This window comes from Carettochelys insculpta, chromosome 2, assembly GCF_033958435.1.
Source record: "Carettochelys insculpta isolate YL-2023 chromosome 2, ASM3395843v1, whole genome shotgun sequence".
NCBI lineage: Eukaryota > Metazoa > Chordata > Testudines > Carettochelyidae > Carettochelys > Carettochelys insculpta.
Window position 1 is genome coordinate 281,556,427 of NC_134138.1, and position 19,607 is coordinate 281,576,033.

The 19,607-nt window shown below is 52.1% G+C and overlaps 1 protein-coding gene across 1 annotated transcript; it reads right to left on the reverse strand.

The window, feature by feature from the left end:
- Positions 1-537: 537 nt before the first annotated feature.
- On the reverse strand, positions 538-19,274 carry ASB10 (ankyrin repeat and SOCS box containing 10). The gene is made up of 5 exons (XM_074986367.1): positions 18,884-19,274; positions 4,819-5,086; positions 3,419-3,923; positions 1,443-1,556; positions 538-1,141 (listed from the first exon to the last, which is right to left on the reverse strand). Exons 1-5 carry the CDS (start codon positions 19,092-19,094, stop codon positions 956-958), a joined length of 1,284 nt encoding a protein of 427 aa, XP_074842468.1. The 5' UTR covers positions 19,095-19,274; the 3' UTR covers positions 538-955.
- Between the last annotated feature and the right edge of the window lie 333 nt (positions 19,275-19,607).

The window sequence follows — 19,607 nt, forward strand, 5'->3', positions numbered from 1 at the left end:
TGGTCACACTCAGGTTATTGTTCATCTGAAGGGTGTGTGTCATGATTACTTTTTTCTGCCTACTGAGTAGCAGTTTTCACCTTCCCTGTGACTGAACAATGCTGATTTCCCTGCCAATAATTCTAAAGTAAAACCAGAATCTGCTTGGGCAGCCACAGCCAGTCACCAGCACCATGCAAATACTCTGCCAGGCAGTGCCAATAAGGCATATGGCTGATAAGCGGGATCTGGTTTCATTATATAGGTGCATTTCTCCCTATGGTGTGGGGATTACTTTCGCAAAAGCTGTGTCTACACTGTTTTTCTTCTTTCAAAAGAAAAATATGCAAATGAGGTGCCAGATATGTAAATATGTGCCTCATTTGCATTTTCAGTTTCCTTCATTTGCATGACTCTTTCAAAAGAAGAATGCTAGCGTACACATAGCCCCCCTGTGGCTGTGCCTGCACCATATCACCAGCAGAGACTGGACTAGCAAACAGCAGGTCAGACAGCAGCCCCCAGTGCAACAAGGAAGGACATTTGCCAGCAACAGTATACAAACAATAGGATTTATTCCAGGCTCTCCCCTATAATACAAAGCAGGGCCAGCAAAGTGGCCCCACAAAGGCAGGGTCCCACCACAGGATGCAGCAGTGTAGCCTGCAGCCAGGGGATGGGCCATGCTGGTGCCGGCAGAGGGTGTCTCGTCTGGCAATGGCCAGGCTGGCATGGGTGCAGAAGGGCTGGCTTTGGCGGAGGTAAGTGTAAATGGCAAAGCTGTCATGGGTTGGGCAGGGCTGTCACAGACAGGGGAGGGAGCACAGGGCTGTCAGAGGTGCAGCTCTCATGGGCAGGGCACGGCTGCCAGAAGCAGAGCAGGGAGGACAGGGTGGTCACAGGCACGGCAGGACACAAGAATTCAAGCCCAATACAGAGAAAGCTTTAGAGGTGTCTCACTGCAGGCTCCAGGTCCCTAGTAGAGAACGTCCTGGAAGCAGAGCAGCAGGAACTGGCGCAGGGAAGGCGGGAGGTGCAGCTCAGGCAAGACCTGCACCAGTCGGCCCTCCAGGTAGTTCCGGAGCGCACAGCGGGCCAGGTGCTGAAGGGAGCGGGGCCGCTGCCCCAGGCAGAAGAGTGACTTGTAGAAATCCGGGTACTTCTGTCAGGAAGGGAGAGAGGTCAGCATGGCACACATCTCACGACAGCCAGCTGGCAGGCGGCATAGCAGCACGCCCTGGGCAGACACTTTCCATCACCTGAGCACGGGGTGCCCTGTGAGCACAATGGTCACAGCGGCTCCCTACGCAGCCCGGCAGTTTCTGTGTCCCTTTTTCCCGCAAACTTCTGCTCAGAGCCTTCCCTGCCCCTGGGCCTTTCTGAGGGGCCTTGGGAGACCTGCTCACCCAGCCGGGCACTGTGGGGTGATGCCTGGGTTTCCTGACGGCTCTTGGGTCTCTTACCTGAATGATCTCAGCTGGGACGGTCTCTGCCCACTCTTCAGTGACCCGCACATGGTCATAGCTGTTGATCAGCACCTCGATGGTGCGTGGCGAGGAGCAGCAGTAGCGCAACACCTGCAGGTAGGGGAAGCAGGAGGGAGAAAGGTAGTCTAATGCACCAGACACCACCTTATGCCTCTGCAGAGCTGGGTTGGAAGCCCTGCTCTGCTACTGCAAACCGGTGGCCCTGGGCAAGTCCTATAACTTGTGCTTCTCCCAGTCTGGGACAGGAATGCCTGCACCGCACAACATGGGGTGGGATGGGCCAAACTGATTTATGGCAGCAGGAGGACAGCATGCGGACGGATTCTCTCCCCATCCTGACTCCCACTCCCCATGGCCCAGGCCATCCATAGCTGTCAGAGCCTATTCCAGCTGCACTGAGCCTCATTATCTGGTGTTAATAGGAGATTAATTAGTGTTAATTGTTGATTTTCCTGTATTTTCCCAAAGGGAAGAGCAATCTGCCGATCTCCAGGCTGGTAATTATTGCACTGCTCTGGAATTAAGGCAGCTAGTTAACCCTTTGCTTGCTGACATCTTGCATGGAGGGTGCGGCAGGAGCTGAGGACAGTGCCCAGTGGCGGCAGAGCACCTCCTACAGCCAGTGTCAGAGACAGCTCAACTTCCCCAAGGAAGGACAGCATCTTGTGGGGCCTGGAGATTAACAGAGCTTGGTGGGCAGGGCTGGGTGCTCAGCACAGAGGCAAGACAAGACACAACTAGAGGGGTATATCCCTTTAGGTACATTCCCCCTCAATACCACTGCCATTGCCGCAACCCCTCCCCGACAATGCCCACCCTCAAAGCGCCCCCGTCACCCGACACACCAGTCTGTGTGTGTCTGGGCTTGCTGCAGCCCCTGCCCCAGGCCTTGCTGTGCTGCTCCCTTCCTGCCCTGCCTAATCCCCCTCAGAGCCAGGTAGCCTGGCCGGGGAGGGGGCAGGTCACAAGCTTTTCACAGCACTCTAGAAAGGGCAGACGGTATGTTCTGCAGCCACTGCAGGGCCCAGCCTAGCTACTCTCAGGAGCACATTGCACTGGCCCAGCTTGGCAGCAACAGATCAGACTCATGTTGACACACACACTCCAGCAGCCAGATGCCCCCGTCCCTTCAGCCCAGCACCCCTGCGGGATGAGCCTTAGGCCCTGCCATGCCCAGGCTCTTGGCGTGCCTTGCAGATGGGACGGAACCAGGAAGCTGTATATGGCCAGCCCCTGGATATGCTGCCTGCAGATGGTTTCTCCTCATGCCTAGGCCCCACACGACAGAGCCCTCCGGTGGAGCTGCAAGGAGGGAGCCCCGCTGGTGTGACCAGGTGCTGGGTGTGAGTTCCTGCCACCTTGTCCCATCACCCTTGGCCCTGGTCTAAGAGCACAGGCTCCCAGGTGCAAGGCCATCCTTTCCAGTGCACCTGCTGTGCCTCATCCCACCTCAGTGCCTGCACCCACAGCCTGCGCCCCTCAACAGAAACGGGTGGTGGGACTGACCACACCAGGACTAAACAGCTGGAGCTGGGAACGATGACCCAAGGATGGGGAGGAGCTCCTAAGTCTGGCACCAACCACACATGGTCACTTTGTCTTGCCCAGACACTTTGCCATGGCTCACAGTGGCAGGGCTGAGAGCTCAAGCCTTCAGTGCCCCGACTAACGTCATCAGGGCAGTGGTGCCCTGCCAGGTTAGCAGCCCATTAAATGGGTGCAGCAGGGCTGCTCAGTCAGCAGCCCAGCCAAAGAAAAGACCTAAACGCTGGCATCTAAAGATGGGGGACCCCAATTCCTGAGCAGCAAGAGGGAAGTGAAACCCCTGAGACAGCAGGGAACAAGCCTTTGACTAGGGTAGGGGTCCCTGCCTGCCAGGAAAGGAATAGCTCCTGGAGGGAAACCCGATCACACACCCATCCATGCAGCTCCCACCATGGGCAGCTCCACACCTTGATGAGGGCGCCAGGCCAGACACGTATGGAGCCATGGTTGAGCAGCGCCTGTACCACACGCTCCGGCTGGTGCCCCAGCTTGTACGCTGCCACCTGCAGGATGTTGTGCATGGCCGTGTTGCCGCTGTAGTTCATGATGTTGACGCTGGCGCCATGGGCCAGCAGCAGCTCCACCACACGGTAACTGGCGTTCTTGCAGGCGTGGTGCAGGGGGCGCTGCTGGTCCCGGTCTGCAGCATTGACACTGGCACCACTCTGCACCAGCTGCTGGCAGACCCGATAATAGCGCTCCATGTCCTCGGGTCGGTGCGCCTGGGCGCAGGCAGCATTCAGGGGGGTCTGCCCCTCCTCATTCGTGGCCTCCAGCTCTGCCCCATGGCACAGGAAAAGCTGGACGTGCTCTTCCAGGCCAAGCCGGGCAGCCACATGCAGCGCCGTGTCCTCCTCCTCCTCGGTCTGGCTGTTCACACTGGCACCATGCTGCAGCAGCAGCCTGGCACACCTGATGGCATAGGACACCCCGGTAATGAGCTCCTGCTCCTTTGTCCGACAACTACTGACTGTCCTAGCTGGCCACTGTCCCCTTCTGCACCTGCTGTTCCTTCTGCCTGCACCCACCCCCACCCCTATGAATCCCCTGCCCAGCCCTCAGCCATAGCCCCCTCCCCACCAACTCCCCACCGTCTCCTCACCTCCCATCATTGCCACCCCATCCAATGCTCAGCTAGCTCCAGATCAACCCCACCTGCCCTGCCCCCACCTACCTACTCCACTGCTAGCCCCTTAATCCGCTGCCTGATCATCACTCAGTTCTGCCATCACCCACCCTGTGCCCATGTGCTATCCTGCCTCCCACCTCCCCCCAATCCCAGGCTAAGTCCTGGTGTTCCAGGCTCCCCAGGCCTTCTGGAAAGCTGCACCGAGACTAGGGGGTTCCAGCAAACAGGGTAAGGGATTATGTTCCAGCTCTGTCCCAGACTTGCTGGGGGTGGGTTGGGGGCTGGGCAGCACATCCAATCGCTCTTCCTCAGCCTGTGGATGGTCTGCTCCTACCTGCCACCAGAAACACGGGCTGGGATTTGCAGGAGCCATGCATGCTGGCTGGCTGGGCTGGGCTGGGCCTCCCTAGCCTCCTGCTGAGGTCACTGGCTGGGGAGGCTGTGTCGCACCCATCTGAGCCAGCCCCATGCGCAGCAGCAAACAGCTCTGGTTGGGGACTGGAGCCTGCGCTCAGCCCCGTCTGCCATGCCAGCTGGGCTGGGCTGTGTCGACCCTCAGCTGGGCAGCCCCCCGGGGGCTGTGGCATGCAGGCGTTCGGCACTGAGCTAGCCCCTGAGGTGGGGTGGCTGACAGGCCCTCTGTGGGCACAAAGGTGGGCTGGGCTGGAGGGAACTCACTGGATGGAGGCTGCACTCTTGCACAGGTGCAGTGGGTGGTGGCCAGCCTCAGAGACAGCCCTGGGGTCAGCACCGTAGGAGAGCAGGAGGCACACACAGGCTGTTCTGGCTGCAGCGCAGGCTTCATGCAGAGCTGTCTTGCCCCCAGGTGCGAAGTCCACAGCCGCACCCCGGAGCAGCAGGTGTCCAAGGCAGTCCAAGTAGCCGCGCCCGGCTGTGATATGTAGGGGTGTGGTGAGCTCTTGCTCGTAGGTCAGCGACCACAGCCCTGCAGTGGGGGAAGGGCTGTGAGGGGCACAGACACACACAGCCGCGGGCTCCCCACCAAGCCAGTTCCACAGGAGATCAGCGCCCTCTTCTCTTGACTCCCCAACACACTGCTTCCCTGCCTCTGGCGCCACCTGCTAGGGCTGCAGGACCAGGCATCTGAGCAAACCGGGTAGGCTTTGCACTTGTGCCCTGACAGGTCCCCCGGCCATACCCCGTCAGGAGCTGCCAGCGGCTGCAGCCAACACTTGGAGCCCAGCCAGGTTCCCTGGGGAGGGGACCTGCTCTCAGCTGCACCCAGCAATGGGGAGCGGCAAGATGTGCTAGCCAAGCACTCCACCAGGAGAGGGAGCTGCCAGTCTCCAGGACCCCTGGGCAGCCAGTGCAGGGACTGGGGGAGGCTGCTGGAGGTCAGCAAGACTCAACCTGTGTAACACAAGGTCTCCATGTGCGCTGCACCACACTGCACTAAGGACCCTGTATGTGGAGCGGCCTGAGCCTGAGAGCCTCACTCAATGCTCCCAACTGCAAACACTCAGCCGAGCTTCCTTCTGCCCCTTGGCCTCAGACAGAGGATCAAAGCTCTGGTCTTCCTGGGCCCTTTTCCCACAGGCAGAGGGCAGAGCAGGTTGCGGGAAGCTAACCCTCCCACCTCCGCTAACGCACCAGGCCCCTGTAGGACTCAGAGCTCCACTCGCCAGCCCAGGCTCAGGGCTTGGCTCCCATTGACCAGCCGGGGAGCCTCTGGCCTGCTCTGAGCAGCAGGGAGACAGCCAGGCTCCAGGGCTTCTCTGGGCACCAGCCAGGGCTTGGGACTGGGCCCGCTGGCTGGCAAGGGGGACAGGAGGACTGGGAGGTAGCAGGGTAGCGGGTTCAAAACTAATAAAAGAAAGTTTTTCTTCACACAGCGCACAGTCAACCTGTGGAACTCCTTGCCAGAGGATGCTGTGAAGGCCAGGACTCTAACTGAGTTTGCAAAAGAGCTCGATAAATATTTGGAGGTTAGGTCCATAGATGGCTATTAGCGAGGGGTAAGGTGTGGTGGCGAGCCTTTTGTCGAAGGGGGGAGATGGATGGCAGGAGACAAATCGCTTGATCATTGTCTTCGGTTCACCTCCTCTGGGGCACCTGGCATTGGCTACTGTCAGCAGACAGGATACTGGGCTAGATGGACCTTTGGTCTGACCCAGTACGGCCATTCTTATGTGGCATGATGGGAGGGGCTAGGCTTTCCAGCCTTGAGGTGCATGCCCCACCCATGCCATTGCACTCAGCAGAGTTATAATTGGAGATACACATCTCCTAGAGCTGGAAGGAACCTCAGGAGGTCATCTAGCCCAGTCCCCTGCCCTCTTGGCAGGACCAAGCACCATCCCTGACATCTATTCGCCCCAGTCCCTAACTGGCCTCCTTAGGGACTGAGCTCACAGCCCCGCATTTAGCAGGCCCATGCTCAAACCACTGAGCTATCCCTCCCTGACTGAGTTATCCCTCCCCAAGGGAGGTCTCTGTATTAATGTTCATTAGTCACTGAGCTATATTAACTGCTTTGGCCCATATGTCCCAGTTAAATTAACACATGGACCAACCCCCCACCCCAGACGGCACCAGAGACAGCCCCTGCCCGGCCCCAGCCCCCAGACAGCACCAGTGACACCCCCTGCCCAGATCCCCACCCCAGACAGCCCCAGCAACACCCCCTGCCTGGCTCCAGCCCCCAGATGGCACCAGTGACAGCCCCTGCCCAGCCCCCTGACCCCAGATGGCACCAGTGACAGCCCCTGCCCAGCCCCCTGACCCCAGATGGCACCAGTGACACCCCTGCCTGGCTCCAGCCCCCAGACAGCACCAGTGACAATCCCTGCCCGGCCCCAGCCCCCAGACAGCACCAGCAACACCCCCTGCCTGGCTCCAGCCCCCAGATGGCACCAGTGACAGCCCCTGCCCGGCCCCAGCCCCCAGACAGCCCCAGCAACACCCCCTGCCCGGCTCCAGCCCCCAGACAGCACCAGTGACACCCCCTGCCCAGATCCCCACCCCAGACAGCCCCAGCAACACCCCCTGCCTGGCTCCAGCCCCCAGATGGCACCAGTGACAGCCCCTGCCCAGCCCCCTGACCCCAGATGGCACCAGTGACAGCCCCTGCCCAGCCCCTACCCCAGATGGCACCAGTGACACCCCCTGCCCAGCCCCCCCACCCCAGATGGCACCAGTGACACCCCTGCCTGGCTCCAGCCCCCAGACAGCACCAGTGACAATCCCTGCCCAGCCCCTTCTACCCCAGACGACACCAGTGACAGCCCCTACCCAGCCCCCACCCCCAGATGGCACCAGTGACACCCCCTGCCCAGTCCCCACCCCCATAGAGTAGTAATGACACCCTATATGGTTCCCCCCGAACCCAGCATCATGTCAGACCCTGCCCTGCCCCAGCACTCTCCAGAAAGCAGCATCCACCCCACTGCCCTGCCCCACCCTTGCAGAGAAGTGACTAATGAATGCTCCCCAGTTTTGGACAGGCTGCTGGGCCTCACTGCTCGCCCTGCTCCCTAAGAAGGAAAAGCCTCTCTCAGGCGTCTGTTTGTGGCTGGCATTACTTGTGAGGCTTGTGCCGAGAAAAGGGGGCTGCTGGAATGCAAAGGGTCATTCTCAGAGCCCTGGAGAATACATGGTCTGTCCTTGGGAGGAGTGGGCCCTGGCCCATGCAAGGGTTACACCAGGGGGTCTCAAACTTGGGTCATGGCCCTTCGAGCAGCAAATGATTATTATGGGGGGGTGGCAAGCCCTCAGTCTCTACCCCCAAGCCCTGGGTTCACTGTGAAAAAATGAGGTTTTAATGTCTAAGGAGAGGGGCTGCACTTGGAAGCTAGCAATGTGAAAGGGTCACAACTCAAATGTTTGAGCAGCACTGGGTTCCAGGCAGGGTGGACTAAGGTCAGAGGCCTTTTTCTGCAGCTCAGAGCTAAGAAAGCAGTCACAACCTGCCATGCCATCTAAATGACAGTAACAGGCTAAGGCCACATTGGTAAGAAAGCGATCCTGTCCTAATTGTCCCACTAGCACCAAGTAAGAACACAGAGCTTAAGATGTAAAACAAAATTTATCTGACTGCATTCTGTCCAGCAAGAAACCACGTATCACCTCCCGCGGGGAGAAATCTCTACTTCTCTATTGTTTGGCCTTTATGGTCCCTACAGCTCTATTGTTCATCTGGATGGTTTCCATTGGGTTCTTTGATTGTTTCTCTGTGTCACATGACTAATTCTCATCATCATCATCAACCAGGGGCTCAGTGCCCATTGGTTTCTGATGCCTCCCTCACCATTGCCTTCCATATTTCCCTGTCCAGTGCGGAGTGGCTTAGTTTTTGTAGACTAACTCTGTACCAATCTACTGTATCCTCTACCCATTCTCTGTGGGGAATGCTTGTCTTGTTTGAGCCGTCCATTATGCTGAGTACCAGGGTCTTGATTTTTCTTTTGTCGTTCATTCTGCAGATATGCCCAAATAGCTGTACCCTGTTGTATAACTTTCTGCAGTGGATTCTCTTTGGCTGTGTCTAAACTAAGACAAAATTTCGAAATGGCCATGTTAATAGCCCTATCGAATACTAATGAGGTGCCTAATTGAATATTCAGTGTCTCATTAGCATTAGGACACTCCTGGCAGCAGCACTGTTGAAAGTGCAGCTTTCGAATGTGTGCGGCTCAGTGCAGCTACATGGGGGCTCTTTTCGAAAGGACCCCACACATTTGGAAATTCCCTTATTCCCCTCAGCTGGGGGCAATAAGGGGATTTCAAAATGTGCAGGGTCTTTTCGAAAAGGACCCCCGTGTAGCCGTGCTGAGCCACGTGTTCAAAAGCGGCGCTTTCGAAGCACCACAGCCGGAAGCATCCTAATGCTAATGAGCTGCTGAATATTCAGTTCAGCACCTCATTAGTATTCTTCAATATAGCCGTTAGCATGGCCATTTCGAATTTTTGTCTTAGTGTAGACACAGCCTTTCAGTTGTGTCTTCCTGTATAATTCCTCGTTGGTGAACTTCTGCAACCATCCTATTCTCAGGATCTTTCTGTAACCACTCATCTCGAATGCCAATATCCTTCTCTTCGAATCTTTCATTATCACCCATGTCTCACATCCGTACAACATGCTGCTGAATGCACACGTTTGCAAAATGCTCAGCTTCATTCCTAAGCTAATTGCTTTGCTTTTCCAGATCTCATCCATCGCCTTCAAACTTGCTCTTGCTTTCGCTGTTCTAGTCGTTAGTTCCTTCTTGCAGTCTAGATCATACGTCATGTTGCTCCCCAGATAAGTGAACTTCTCTATGCTCTCCAGTTCGATCCCATCTACACTGATCTTCCTTCCTATTTCTTTATCTCCAAATACCATTGTTTTCATTTTATTGATGTTTATTATCAGTCCGTACCGCTTCCCTTCCTCGTTTAGCACCTGCACCACTCTCACTCGCTTCTCTTCACCTTCTTCAATGATAACTATATCATTCACGAACCTCAAGTTGTTGATTGTCATCCTATGCACAGATACCCCTTCTACCTCTTCCTTGATCTTGGCCATTGCTCTCTCTGGCTACGTCTACACGTGAAGCCGACATTGAAGTAGCTTATTTCGATGTAGCGACATCGAAATAGGCTGTTTTGATGAATAACGTCTACACGTCCTCCAGGGCTGGCAATGTCGACGTTCAACTTCGACGTTGGGCAGCACCACATCGAAATAGGCGCTGTGAGGGAACGTCTACATGCCACAGTAGCACACATCGAAATAAGAGTGCCAGGCACAGCTGCAGACAGGGTCACAGGGCGGACTCAACAGCAAGCTGCTCCCTTAAAGGGCCCCTCCCAGACACAGTTGCACTAAACAACACAAGATCCACAGAGCCGACAACTGGTTGCAGACCCTGTGCATGCAGCATGGATCCCCAGCTGCCGCAGCAGCAGCCAGAAGCCCTGGGCTAAGGGCTGCTGCACACTGTGACCATAGAGTCCTGCAGGGGCTGGAGAGAGAGCGTCTCTCAACCCCTCAGCTGATGGCCGCCATGGCGGACCCCGCTATTTCAATGTTGCGGGGCGCGGATTGGCTACACGTGCCCTACTTCAATGTTCAACTTCGAAGTAGGGCGCTATTCCCATCCCCTCATGGGGTTAGCGGCTTCAACGTCTCGCCGCCTAACATCGATGTTAACATCGAAATAGCGCCCAACACGTGTAGCCGTGACAGGCACTATTTCAAAGTTAGTGCCGCTACTTCGAAGTAGCGTGCACGTGTAGACCCGGCTTCTATGTGCATGTTGAAGATATTTGGCAATATCGGATCTCCTTATCTCGTACCTCTACTCATTCTAAACCAACTTCCCTACTCTCTGCATGTTCTCACCACTGCTTCTGCATTGTTGTTAGTAACAGAGAGAACGCCATGTTAGTCCATATACTATCAAAACAAAAAAAGCAGTCATGTAGCAATTTCAAGACTAACAAAATAATTTATTAGGTGATGAGCTTTTGTGGGACAGACCCACCTCTTCAGACCATAGCCATACTGGAACAGACTCAATATTTAAGGCACAGAGAACCAAAAACAGTAATGAAGGTGGACAAATCAGAAAAAAAAATTATCAAGGTGAGCAAATCAGACAGTAGAGGGGCAGAAGGGTGGGCGAGTCAAGAATTAGATTAAGCCAAGTATGCAAACGAGCCCCTATAGTGACTCAGAAAATTCCCATCCTGGTTCAAATCACGTGTCAATGTGTCAAATTTGAATATAAAAGAGAGTTCAGCAGCTCTCTTTCAAGAGTGTTGTGAAAATTCCTCTTCAGTAACACTCCATTCTGTTAAGTCATTAACAGAATGGCCCACTCCATTAAAATGCCAACTGACAGGTTTGTGGATCAGGAGTGTTTTTATGTCTGTTTTGTACCCATTAACCCTTTGTCTAAGAGAGTTTGAAGTCTGTCCAATCTACAAAGCATCTGGAAATTGTTGGCACAGGATGGCATATATGATGTTAGCTGAGGACCATGAGAATGTGCCCATGATTCTGTGAATAACCTGGTTAGGTCCAGTGATGGTACCTCCAGAAAAGATATGTGGACAAAGTTGGCAGTGGGCTTTGTTGCAATTCCCGGGATGGGAATTTTCTGGGTCACTATAGGGGTTCATTTGCATACTTGGCTTAATCTAATTCTTGACCCCCCCCCACTGCCTTCTGCCCCTCTACTCTCTGATTTGCTCACCTTGATAATACTTTTCTGATTTGTCAACTGTGATTACTGTTTTTGGTTCTCTGTGCCTTAAATATTGAGTCTGTTCTGGTCTGGCTATGGTCTGAAGAAGTGGGTCTGTCCCACGAATGCTCATCTCCTAATAAATTATTTTGTTAGTCTTTAAAGTGCTACTTGACTGCTTTGTTGCATTGTCATTGATATCCTTCAACAACTGTATCAGTCTGCTTTTTCTGCTTCCTCCTTTGAAGTATCAGTCTCACTCTTGATGCCCAGTGGAGATATCTCAATTCTTCGATCAGTCCCTCTGAGACACTCAGTTCCAACTGTGCTTTGTACAGATCAGTGCAATGTCTCAGTTATCACTGAACAACCTTCACCTTGCTCCTGAGCCCCTCTTCCTTCTCATCTCTGATTGCCATCTGATTCAGCTGCCACTTGCTGTTAATATTCCTGATAATCTTATACACATCCCTAATCTTACACTTGCTGTAATACCTTCACACGGCTCCTCTAACCATTTCATCTTATCCCTTCTGGCTGCTTCCCTTACTTCACCGCATTTCACTCTATACTACTGTTTCACTCTCTCAGAAACATCCCTTAGGATCTTCAGTGCTCTCTTCTCTTGGACCAGCTTCAGAGTCTCCTGCACAATCCACTTCTTACTGATCTTCTCTTCCAGAACAATCTGCTCAATTGCCTCCTCTATTACCATGGCTATCCCTTCGACTCTCTTATCTAGGTATCTGTGTCCACATTCCTAACCTTCCCTTTGAGTGCTGCTGTATGTGCACTCGCTATTTCTTCCTTGCCTAGCTTCGCCACGTCTCTTCTTTTCTTAAATTGTTTCTTACACTTTTGCTTTTTCATCTTGACGTTTGCAATCACTAGACTGTGGTCTGAGTCTATATCCGCTCCTTGCACTGCTATACTGGTCATAGAATCATAGAACACTAGAACTAGACGGGACCTCAAGAGGTCATCAAATCCAGTTCCCTGCCTTCTTCACAGGACCAAACACCCATCTAGATCACCCCTGATAGGCATCTATCTAACCTGCTCTCAAATATCTTCAGTGATGGAGATTCCACAACCTCCCTAGGTAACTTATTCCAGTGTTTAACCATCCTGTCAGTTAGGAAGTTTTTTCCTAATGTCTAATCTAAACCTCCCTTCCTTCAGTTTAACCTCATTGCTCCTTGTCCTATCCTCGGAGGCCAAGGAGAACAATTTTTCTTCCTCCTCCTTGTAACCCTCTTTGAGGTACTTGAAAACCTATGTCCTGTCCCCTCTAAGTCTTCCTTTTTCTAAACTAAACAAGCCCAGTTCTTTCAGTCTTCCCTCATAGCTCATGTTCTCTAGACGTTTAGTCATTCCTGTCGTTCTTCTCTGGACCTTTTCTAATTTCTCCACATCTTTCTTGAAATGTGGTGCGCAGAACTGGACACAATACTCCAACTGAGGCCTAATGAGTACTAAGTAGAGCAGAAGAATGACTTCTCATGTCAAGTTCACAATACTCTTGTTAATGCATCCCTGCATTATGTTTGCTTTTTTTTGGCAATAGCATTACTCTGTTGACTCATATTTAGCTTGTTGTACGCTACGACCCCTAAATCCCTTTCTGCAGTACTCCTTCCTAGACAGTCGCTTTCCATTCTATATGTATGAGGCTGATTGTTTCTTCCTAAGTTAAGTACTTAGTATTTCTCTTTATTAAATGTCATCCTGTTTACCTCAGTCCATTTCTCCAATTTGTCCAGATCATTCTGAATTATAAGCCCATCCTTCAAAGCAGTTGCAACCCCTCCCAACTTGGTATCATCTGCAAAGTTAATAAGTGTACTCTCTATGCCAATATCTAAATTGTTGATGAAGATATTGAATAGAACTGGTACCAAAACAGATCCCTGTGGAATCCCACTTATTATGCCCTTCCAGTGAGACTGCAAACCATTAATAACTACTCTCTGAGAATGGTTATTCAGCCTGTTATGCACCCACCTTATAGTGGCCCCATCTAGGTCGCATTTGCTTAGTTTATTGATAAGGAGCTCATGCAAGACCGTGTCAAATGCCTTACTAAAGTCTAGGTATACCACATCCACCACCTCTCCCTTATCCATAAGACTTGTTATCCTGTCCAAAAAAGCCTATCAGATTGGTTTGATGTGATTTGTTCTTTACAAATCCATGCTGGCTGTTACCCATCATCTTGTTTTCATCTGGATGTTTGCAGATAAATTCCTTAAGTATTTGCTCCACTAGCTTTCCTAGCACAGAAGTTAAACTGATTGGTCTGTAGCTGTCCGGGTTGTTCTTTCTCCCCTTTTTATAGATGTTTGCCCTTTTCCAGTCTTCTGGAATCCTTTCCGACTTCCAGGACTTTTCAAAGATGATAGCTAAATGCTCAGTAACCTCCTCTATCAGCTCCTTGCATATTCTAGGATGCATTTCATCAGGCCCCATGGTGACTTGAAGACATCTAATTGTTCTAAGTAATTTTTAACTTGTTCTTTATGTATTTTATCCTCTACACCGACCCCCTTCCCACTGGCATGCATTATGTTAGGCACCTCTGCCATTTCCAAATTTCCTGATTATGTTTCTCCCTCCTCACTGAGTAGTGGGCCTACCCCATCTTTGGTCTTCCTCTTGCTTCTAATATATTTATAGAATAAGTTCTTGTTACCCTTTAGCCGTGTCTACACGTGCACGCTACTTCGAAGTAGCGGCACTAACTTCGAAATAGCGCCCGTCACGGCTACACGTGTCAGGCGCTATTTCGAAGTTAACTTCGACGTTAGGCGGCGAGACGCCGAAGCCACTAACCCCATGAGGGGATAGGAATAGCGCCCTACTTCGACGTTCAACGTCGAAGTAGGGACCGTGTAGTCGTTGCGCGTCCCGCAACGTCGAAATTGCGGGGTCCTCCATGGCGGCCATCAGCTGAGGGGTTGAGAGACGCTCTCTCTCCAGCCCCTGTGGGGCTCTATGGTCACCGTGTGCAGCATCCCTTAGCCCAGGGCTTCTGGCTGCTGCTGCTGCAGCTGGGGATCCATGCTGCATGCACAGGGTCTGCAACCAGTTGTTGGCTCTGTGGATCTTGTGTTGTTTAGTGCCAGTGTGTCTGGGAGGGGCCCTTTAAGGGAGCGGCTTGCTGTTGAGTCCGCCCTGTGACCCTGTCTGCAGCTGTGCCTGACACCCTTATTTCGATGTGTGCTACTGTGGCATGTAGATGTTCCCTCGCAGTGCCTATTTCGATGTGATGCTGCGCAACGTCGATGTTGAACGTCGACATTGCCAGCCCTGGAGGAGGTGTAGATGTTATTCATCGAAATAGCCTATTTCGATGTCACTACATCGAAATAAGCTATTTCAATGTAGTGTTCATGTGTAGACGTAGCCTTTATGTCTCTAGCTAATTTTAGCTCATTCTGTGTGCCTTGTCAAGTATCACAGGGGTAGCCGTGTTAGTCTGGATCTGTAGCAGCAATGAAGGGTCCTGTGGCACCTTATAGACTAACAGAAAAGTTTAGAGCATGAGCTTTCGTGAGTTAACTCACTTCTTCAGATGCTAGTCCTGGAAATCTGCAAGGCCAGGTATAAATAGGCCAGAGCAAGGCTGGGGATAACGAGGTTAGCTCAGTCAGGCAGGCTGAGTTGTATTGTCATCAGTAGATCTGGAGGTGTGAACTCCAAGAGAGGGGAAGCTGCTTTTGTATTTAGCCAGCCATTCACAGTCTTTGTTTAATCCTGAGCTGAGGGTATTGAATTTGCAGATGAATTGTAGCTCAGCAATTTCTCTTTGGAGTCTGTTCTTGAAATTTCTTTGCTGCAGGATAGCTACTTTTAAATCTGCTACTGTGTGTCCTGGGAGATTGAAGTGCTCTCCTATGGGTTTTTGTATATTGCCATTTCTGATGTCTGATTTGTGTGCATTTATTCTTTTATGTAGAGACTGTCCAGTTTGTCCGATTGTATATGGCAGAGGGGCATTGCTGGCACATGATGGCATAAATTACATTGGTAGATGTGCAGCTGAATGAGCCCACGATGGTGTGGCTGATCCGGTTAGGTCCTGTAATGATGTTGCTGGTGTGTATATGTGGGCAGAGCTGGCAACGAGGTTTGTTGCATGGATGGGTCCCTGAGATAGAGTGACTGTGGTGCGGTGTATAGTTGCTTGTTAGGATTTGTTTTAGGTTGGCAGGTTGTCTGTGAGCAATGATAGGTCTGCCTCCCAAGGCCTGTGAAAATGGGGGATCATTGTCCAGGATGGGTTGTAGATCCCTGATGATGCGCTGTAGAGGTTTTAGCTGAGGACTGTAGGTGATGGCTAGTGGTGTTCTGTTGGTTTCTCTCTTGGGCTTGTCCTGTATTAGGAGGCTTCGTGGCACACGTCTGGCTCTGTTGATTTGTATGCTGTGTGCGTTGGCCTTTCTAATCTTGCCCCTGAATAAATGTATTGTTTGCTTATCACAGAGGCAGCCAAGTTAATCTATAGCTTCAAAAACAACAAGAAGTCCTGTGGCACCTTATAGACTAACATATTTTGCACATTTTGTTTGCTTGCATACATCTTTTGTAATTTCTTCTACTTTCCACTTTTTATACGACTCCTTTTTGATTTTGAGATCATGCAAGATCTCTTGGCTAAGCTAAGGCAGTCTTTTACCATACTGTCTCGCTTTCCTATGCAGCAGTATAATTTGCTTTTGGGCCTTTAATAATGTCCCTTTGAAAAACGCCCAACTCTCCTCAGTTGCTTTTTCTCTTAATCTTGCTTCCCATGGGACCTTACCTACCAGTTCTCTGAGTTTACCAAAATTTGCTTTCCTGAAATCCATTGTCTCTATTTTGCTGTTCTCCCTTTCACTGTTGCTTGGAATCATGAACTCTGTCACGGTCACTTTCTCCCAAGCTACCTCCCACTTTCAAACTCTCAACGAGTTCCTCCCTATTTGTTAAAATCAGATCTAGAACTGCTTCCCCCTTAGTAGCTTTTTCCATCTTCTGAAATAAAAAATTGTCATCCATGCAGACCAAACACTTTCTGGATATTCTGTGCCTCACTGTGATAGTTTCCCAACAAACATCTGGATAGCTGAAGTCCCCCATCACCACCAAGTCCTTTGTTTTGGATAATTTTGTTAATTGTTTAGAGAAAGACTCATCCACCTTTTCTACCCGGCCAGGTGGTCTGTAGTAGACCCCTATCACGACATCAACCTTGTTTTTTAACCCTTTTCACTTAACCCAGACATTCTCAACATGTCTGTCTCCTGCATCCATCTCCACTTCCGTCCAGATGTGTACATTTTTGATATATAAGGCAGCACCTTCTCCCGGGTTACCATGCCTTTCCTTTCTTAGTTTGTTGTACCCTCCTATACCAATATTCCAATCATGCGTATTATTCCACCAAGTTCCTGTGACACCAATTATATCATAGTTGTGTTTGTTTATTAGGATTTCAGGTTCTTCCTGCTTATTACCCATGCTTCTTGCATTTGTATACAAGCATGTAAGATACTGATTTGATTTTGCTCCCCCTGGTTCCGTCTAGTCCCTCTTTTTTCTCTGCTATTATAGGCCATGATCCCTCCCATTTACAACCCAACTCCCAGGTCTCCAGGTTTTTTACTCACCTGTGGGCTTTGGTGACCTGTCCCCATCAAACCTAGTTTAAAGCCCTCCTTGCTAGGTTAACCAGTCTCAGTCCAAATACAGCATTCCCATTCCTCAAAAGGTGAATTCCATCCTTATTTAGCAGTCCTTCATGGAACAGCATCCCGTGATCAAGAAAGTCAAAGTGCGCCTGGAGACACCATCCTTGCAGCCAGGCATTCAGCTCCAGGATGCACCTGTCTCTGCCTGGGCCCCTACCCTGGACAGGAAGGATTGAGGAGAACACCACCTGCACTCCCAACTCCTTCACCCGTACTCCCAGAGCCCTGTAGTCATGCTTGGTCTGCTCAAGGTTACACCTTTCAGTCTCATTCGTGCCCACATGGATGAGTAGCGTGGGGTAGTAGTCAGTAGGCCGGATGATCTTCATCAACGCCTCTGTAACGTCTTGGATATGGGCTCCTGGCAGGCAGTAAACCTCCCGGGATGACATGTCAGGGAACAGATGGGTGCCTCTGTCCCCCTCAGAAGAAAGTCGCCTACCACCACTACCCTACGTTTCTTTCTCATAGCGGTGGCAGCTCTTCTTCACTGCGGCTGTCTCCTTTTCATGAGCCTATATATTTAGACCCTCCTCTGGACCCACTCGTGTATCTGACGAAGTGGGTCTTTGCCCATGAAAGCTGATGCTCCAAAATATCTGTCAGTCTATAAGGTGCCACGGTATTTCTTGTTGTTTTTGAAGATACAGACTAACTCAGCTACCCCCGATGATTTTTTTTAAAACCCATGACCACAAATGACCAAAATGACTGATGAATTTTCATATTCTATTACCCCCCTTCTCCCACAGATGCTGAGTTTTCATTTTGTCAGTAGATTCCCCATGCTGTCTCTATCCCTGCCCTGAGGACCTGCTCCCCCTACCCACAGGGCCCTGCCCCAACTCCAGCTCTTCCCACTCCTCCTTGCCCACCCACAAGGCCCCTCCTATTTAAGGGCAGGGAGAAAGAGAGGTTGCTGAGAGGGGCCAGCAGCAGAGAAGCCCCACTGAACAGCTGAATGGCAGAGCAGCCACTGAGGAGCTGCTGGGAGTGTTGGGTCAGTCACTGAAAAGCTGATTGGTGGTCAACTCCAGGGCTGCCTGTGGCAACAGCCCCAGCCAGCCCCAAGGTTGCTGAGCACTTCTTACTTTTAATCCATGGATGCTTGAACCACTGAGCAACCACAGAGTTGTCACCGATGCCTCTTGACCCCCGCCAGGATTTCTACCCTCAGGAGATTTTCACTCTCAGTGCACCAGCTCTCGGCACACTGGGCACCGTCTCATCACCCAAACATGCATATCAATAGCCGTGCAGACCTGGCAGAAGCAGCAGGGCCAAGGCTGAGCTGTACCAAGTACAACCCCCTAAAACTGCTGGGCCTGTTCTTGGCCCAGCATAGCCACGGCTGCACTGCCACAGGGACTGCACTCACTCGTTGGCAGACAAGGGTATATGTGCATGTAAGCTGTGGACCCATGAGCCCAGCCTGCAGTGTGGGACTGGGCTGCAGAGGGACCCAGGCTGAATATCAGACACCCTAGAACTCCCTCCCTACCCATCATCTCGCACTTCCTCTGCCCTAATACACATTCACCTGGACTGTCTCCCCCTGGACACCCCCACACCAAGACGTCCTCCCTTCCTGTAACCCCTGCCCAGGGCTCCCATTCATTTACCACTACCCAGCATGTCCTGCACACCTGTGACCTCCACCAGGACTTGCACCAATTTAGCACTTCCCTCCACGCTTCCTCTCAGCCCCCCAAGCATGGCCTCCCCTGGCGTTTGCCCTCACTCACTTCTCCAGCACTCCTTCCCCTGACGCTTGCCCTCACCCCCTCCCAGCACTCTTCCCTTGGCACTTGCCCTCACCAAGTTTCCGGCTGGTCCACCGCAGCTCATCCCCCTTGGACTCAATGACGAGGTTGATGGATGCGTTCTCGGTGAAATGCTTCCGCACTGCCTCCAGGTCCCCAGTGAAGAGTGCGTTCTGCACCAGCACATCTGGGCACTCCATCGGCTCCAGGCGCCTGCTGCGGAATCCATGACCCCTGGGGGTCAGGGCAATCAGGCCTCGGTCCATGCACCCAGCGTGCACCCACCTGCCCAGTGGGGCCCTGCCTGGCTGCCGTGCAGAGCTGGAGGAGCAGCTGTATGTAGTCCTGGGGAGCTGCACAGGGCGAGCTTTGGCTTTAGAAAAGGATAACTGGTTGCTGCTGTCTGGTGCTGTGTCCTTGGTGGGCTACTCAACAAGGCCACTCAGGGCTGGCTGCTCAGGGCAGGCACAGTGACAGGCCTGACTCAGCTTTTATAAATAGCACCCTTGGCAGCCCCCACAACCAGAACTTGTTTATCCTCCGCAGCTGCAGCTGATCTCCAGGGTCATTGTGGGCGGGGAGCAGGCCACTGCTCATTTTCCCTGGCAGTGGGTACATGCTCGCTGTGCCCCTGGGTGCAGAGCGAGAGAGGTCATGCTCCCAGTACCCAGAAACGTGCACCACAGAGCAGACACAGGGTTACAACAGCTCCCTTTTACCTGCTGCACGCAGGACCTGAGCTGCAGACAGCAGCAGAGTGGTGAGTGACAACCCTGGAG

What these genes read in the sequence shown, in the direction of transcription:
- ASB10 (XM_074986367.1), bottom strand. Translation starts at nt 19,094, where the DNA reads ATGGACCGAGGCCTGATTGCCCTGACCCCCAGGGGTCATGGATTCCGC. An exon ending in GTGGACCAGCCGGAAACTTG is followed by an intron (nt 5,087 to 18,883) that starts GTGAGGGCAAGT and finishes CCCCCACTGCAG; the next exon opens with GGCTGTGGTCGCTGACCTAC. An exon ending in TCCCAGCTGAGATCATTCAG is followed by an intron (nt 1,142 to 1,442) that starts GTAAGAGACCCA and finishes CCTTCCTGACAG; the next exon opens with AAGTACCCGGATTTCTACAA.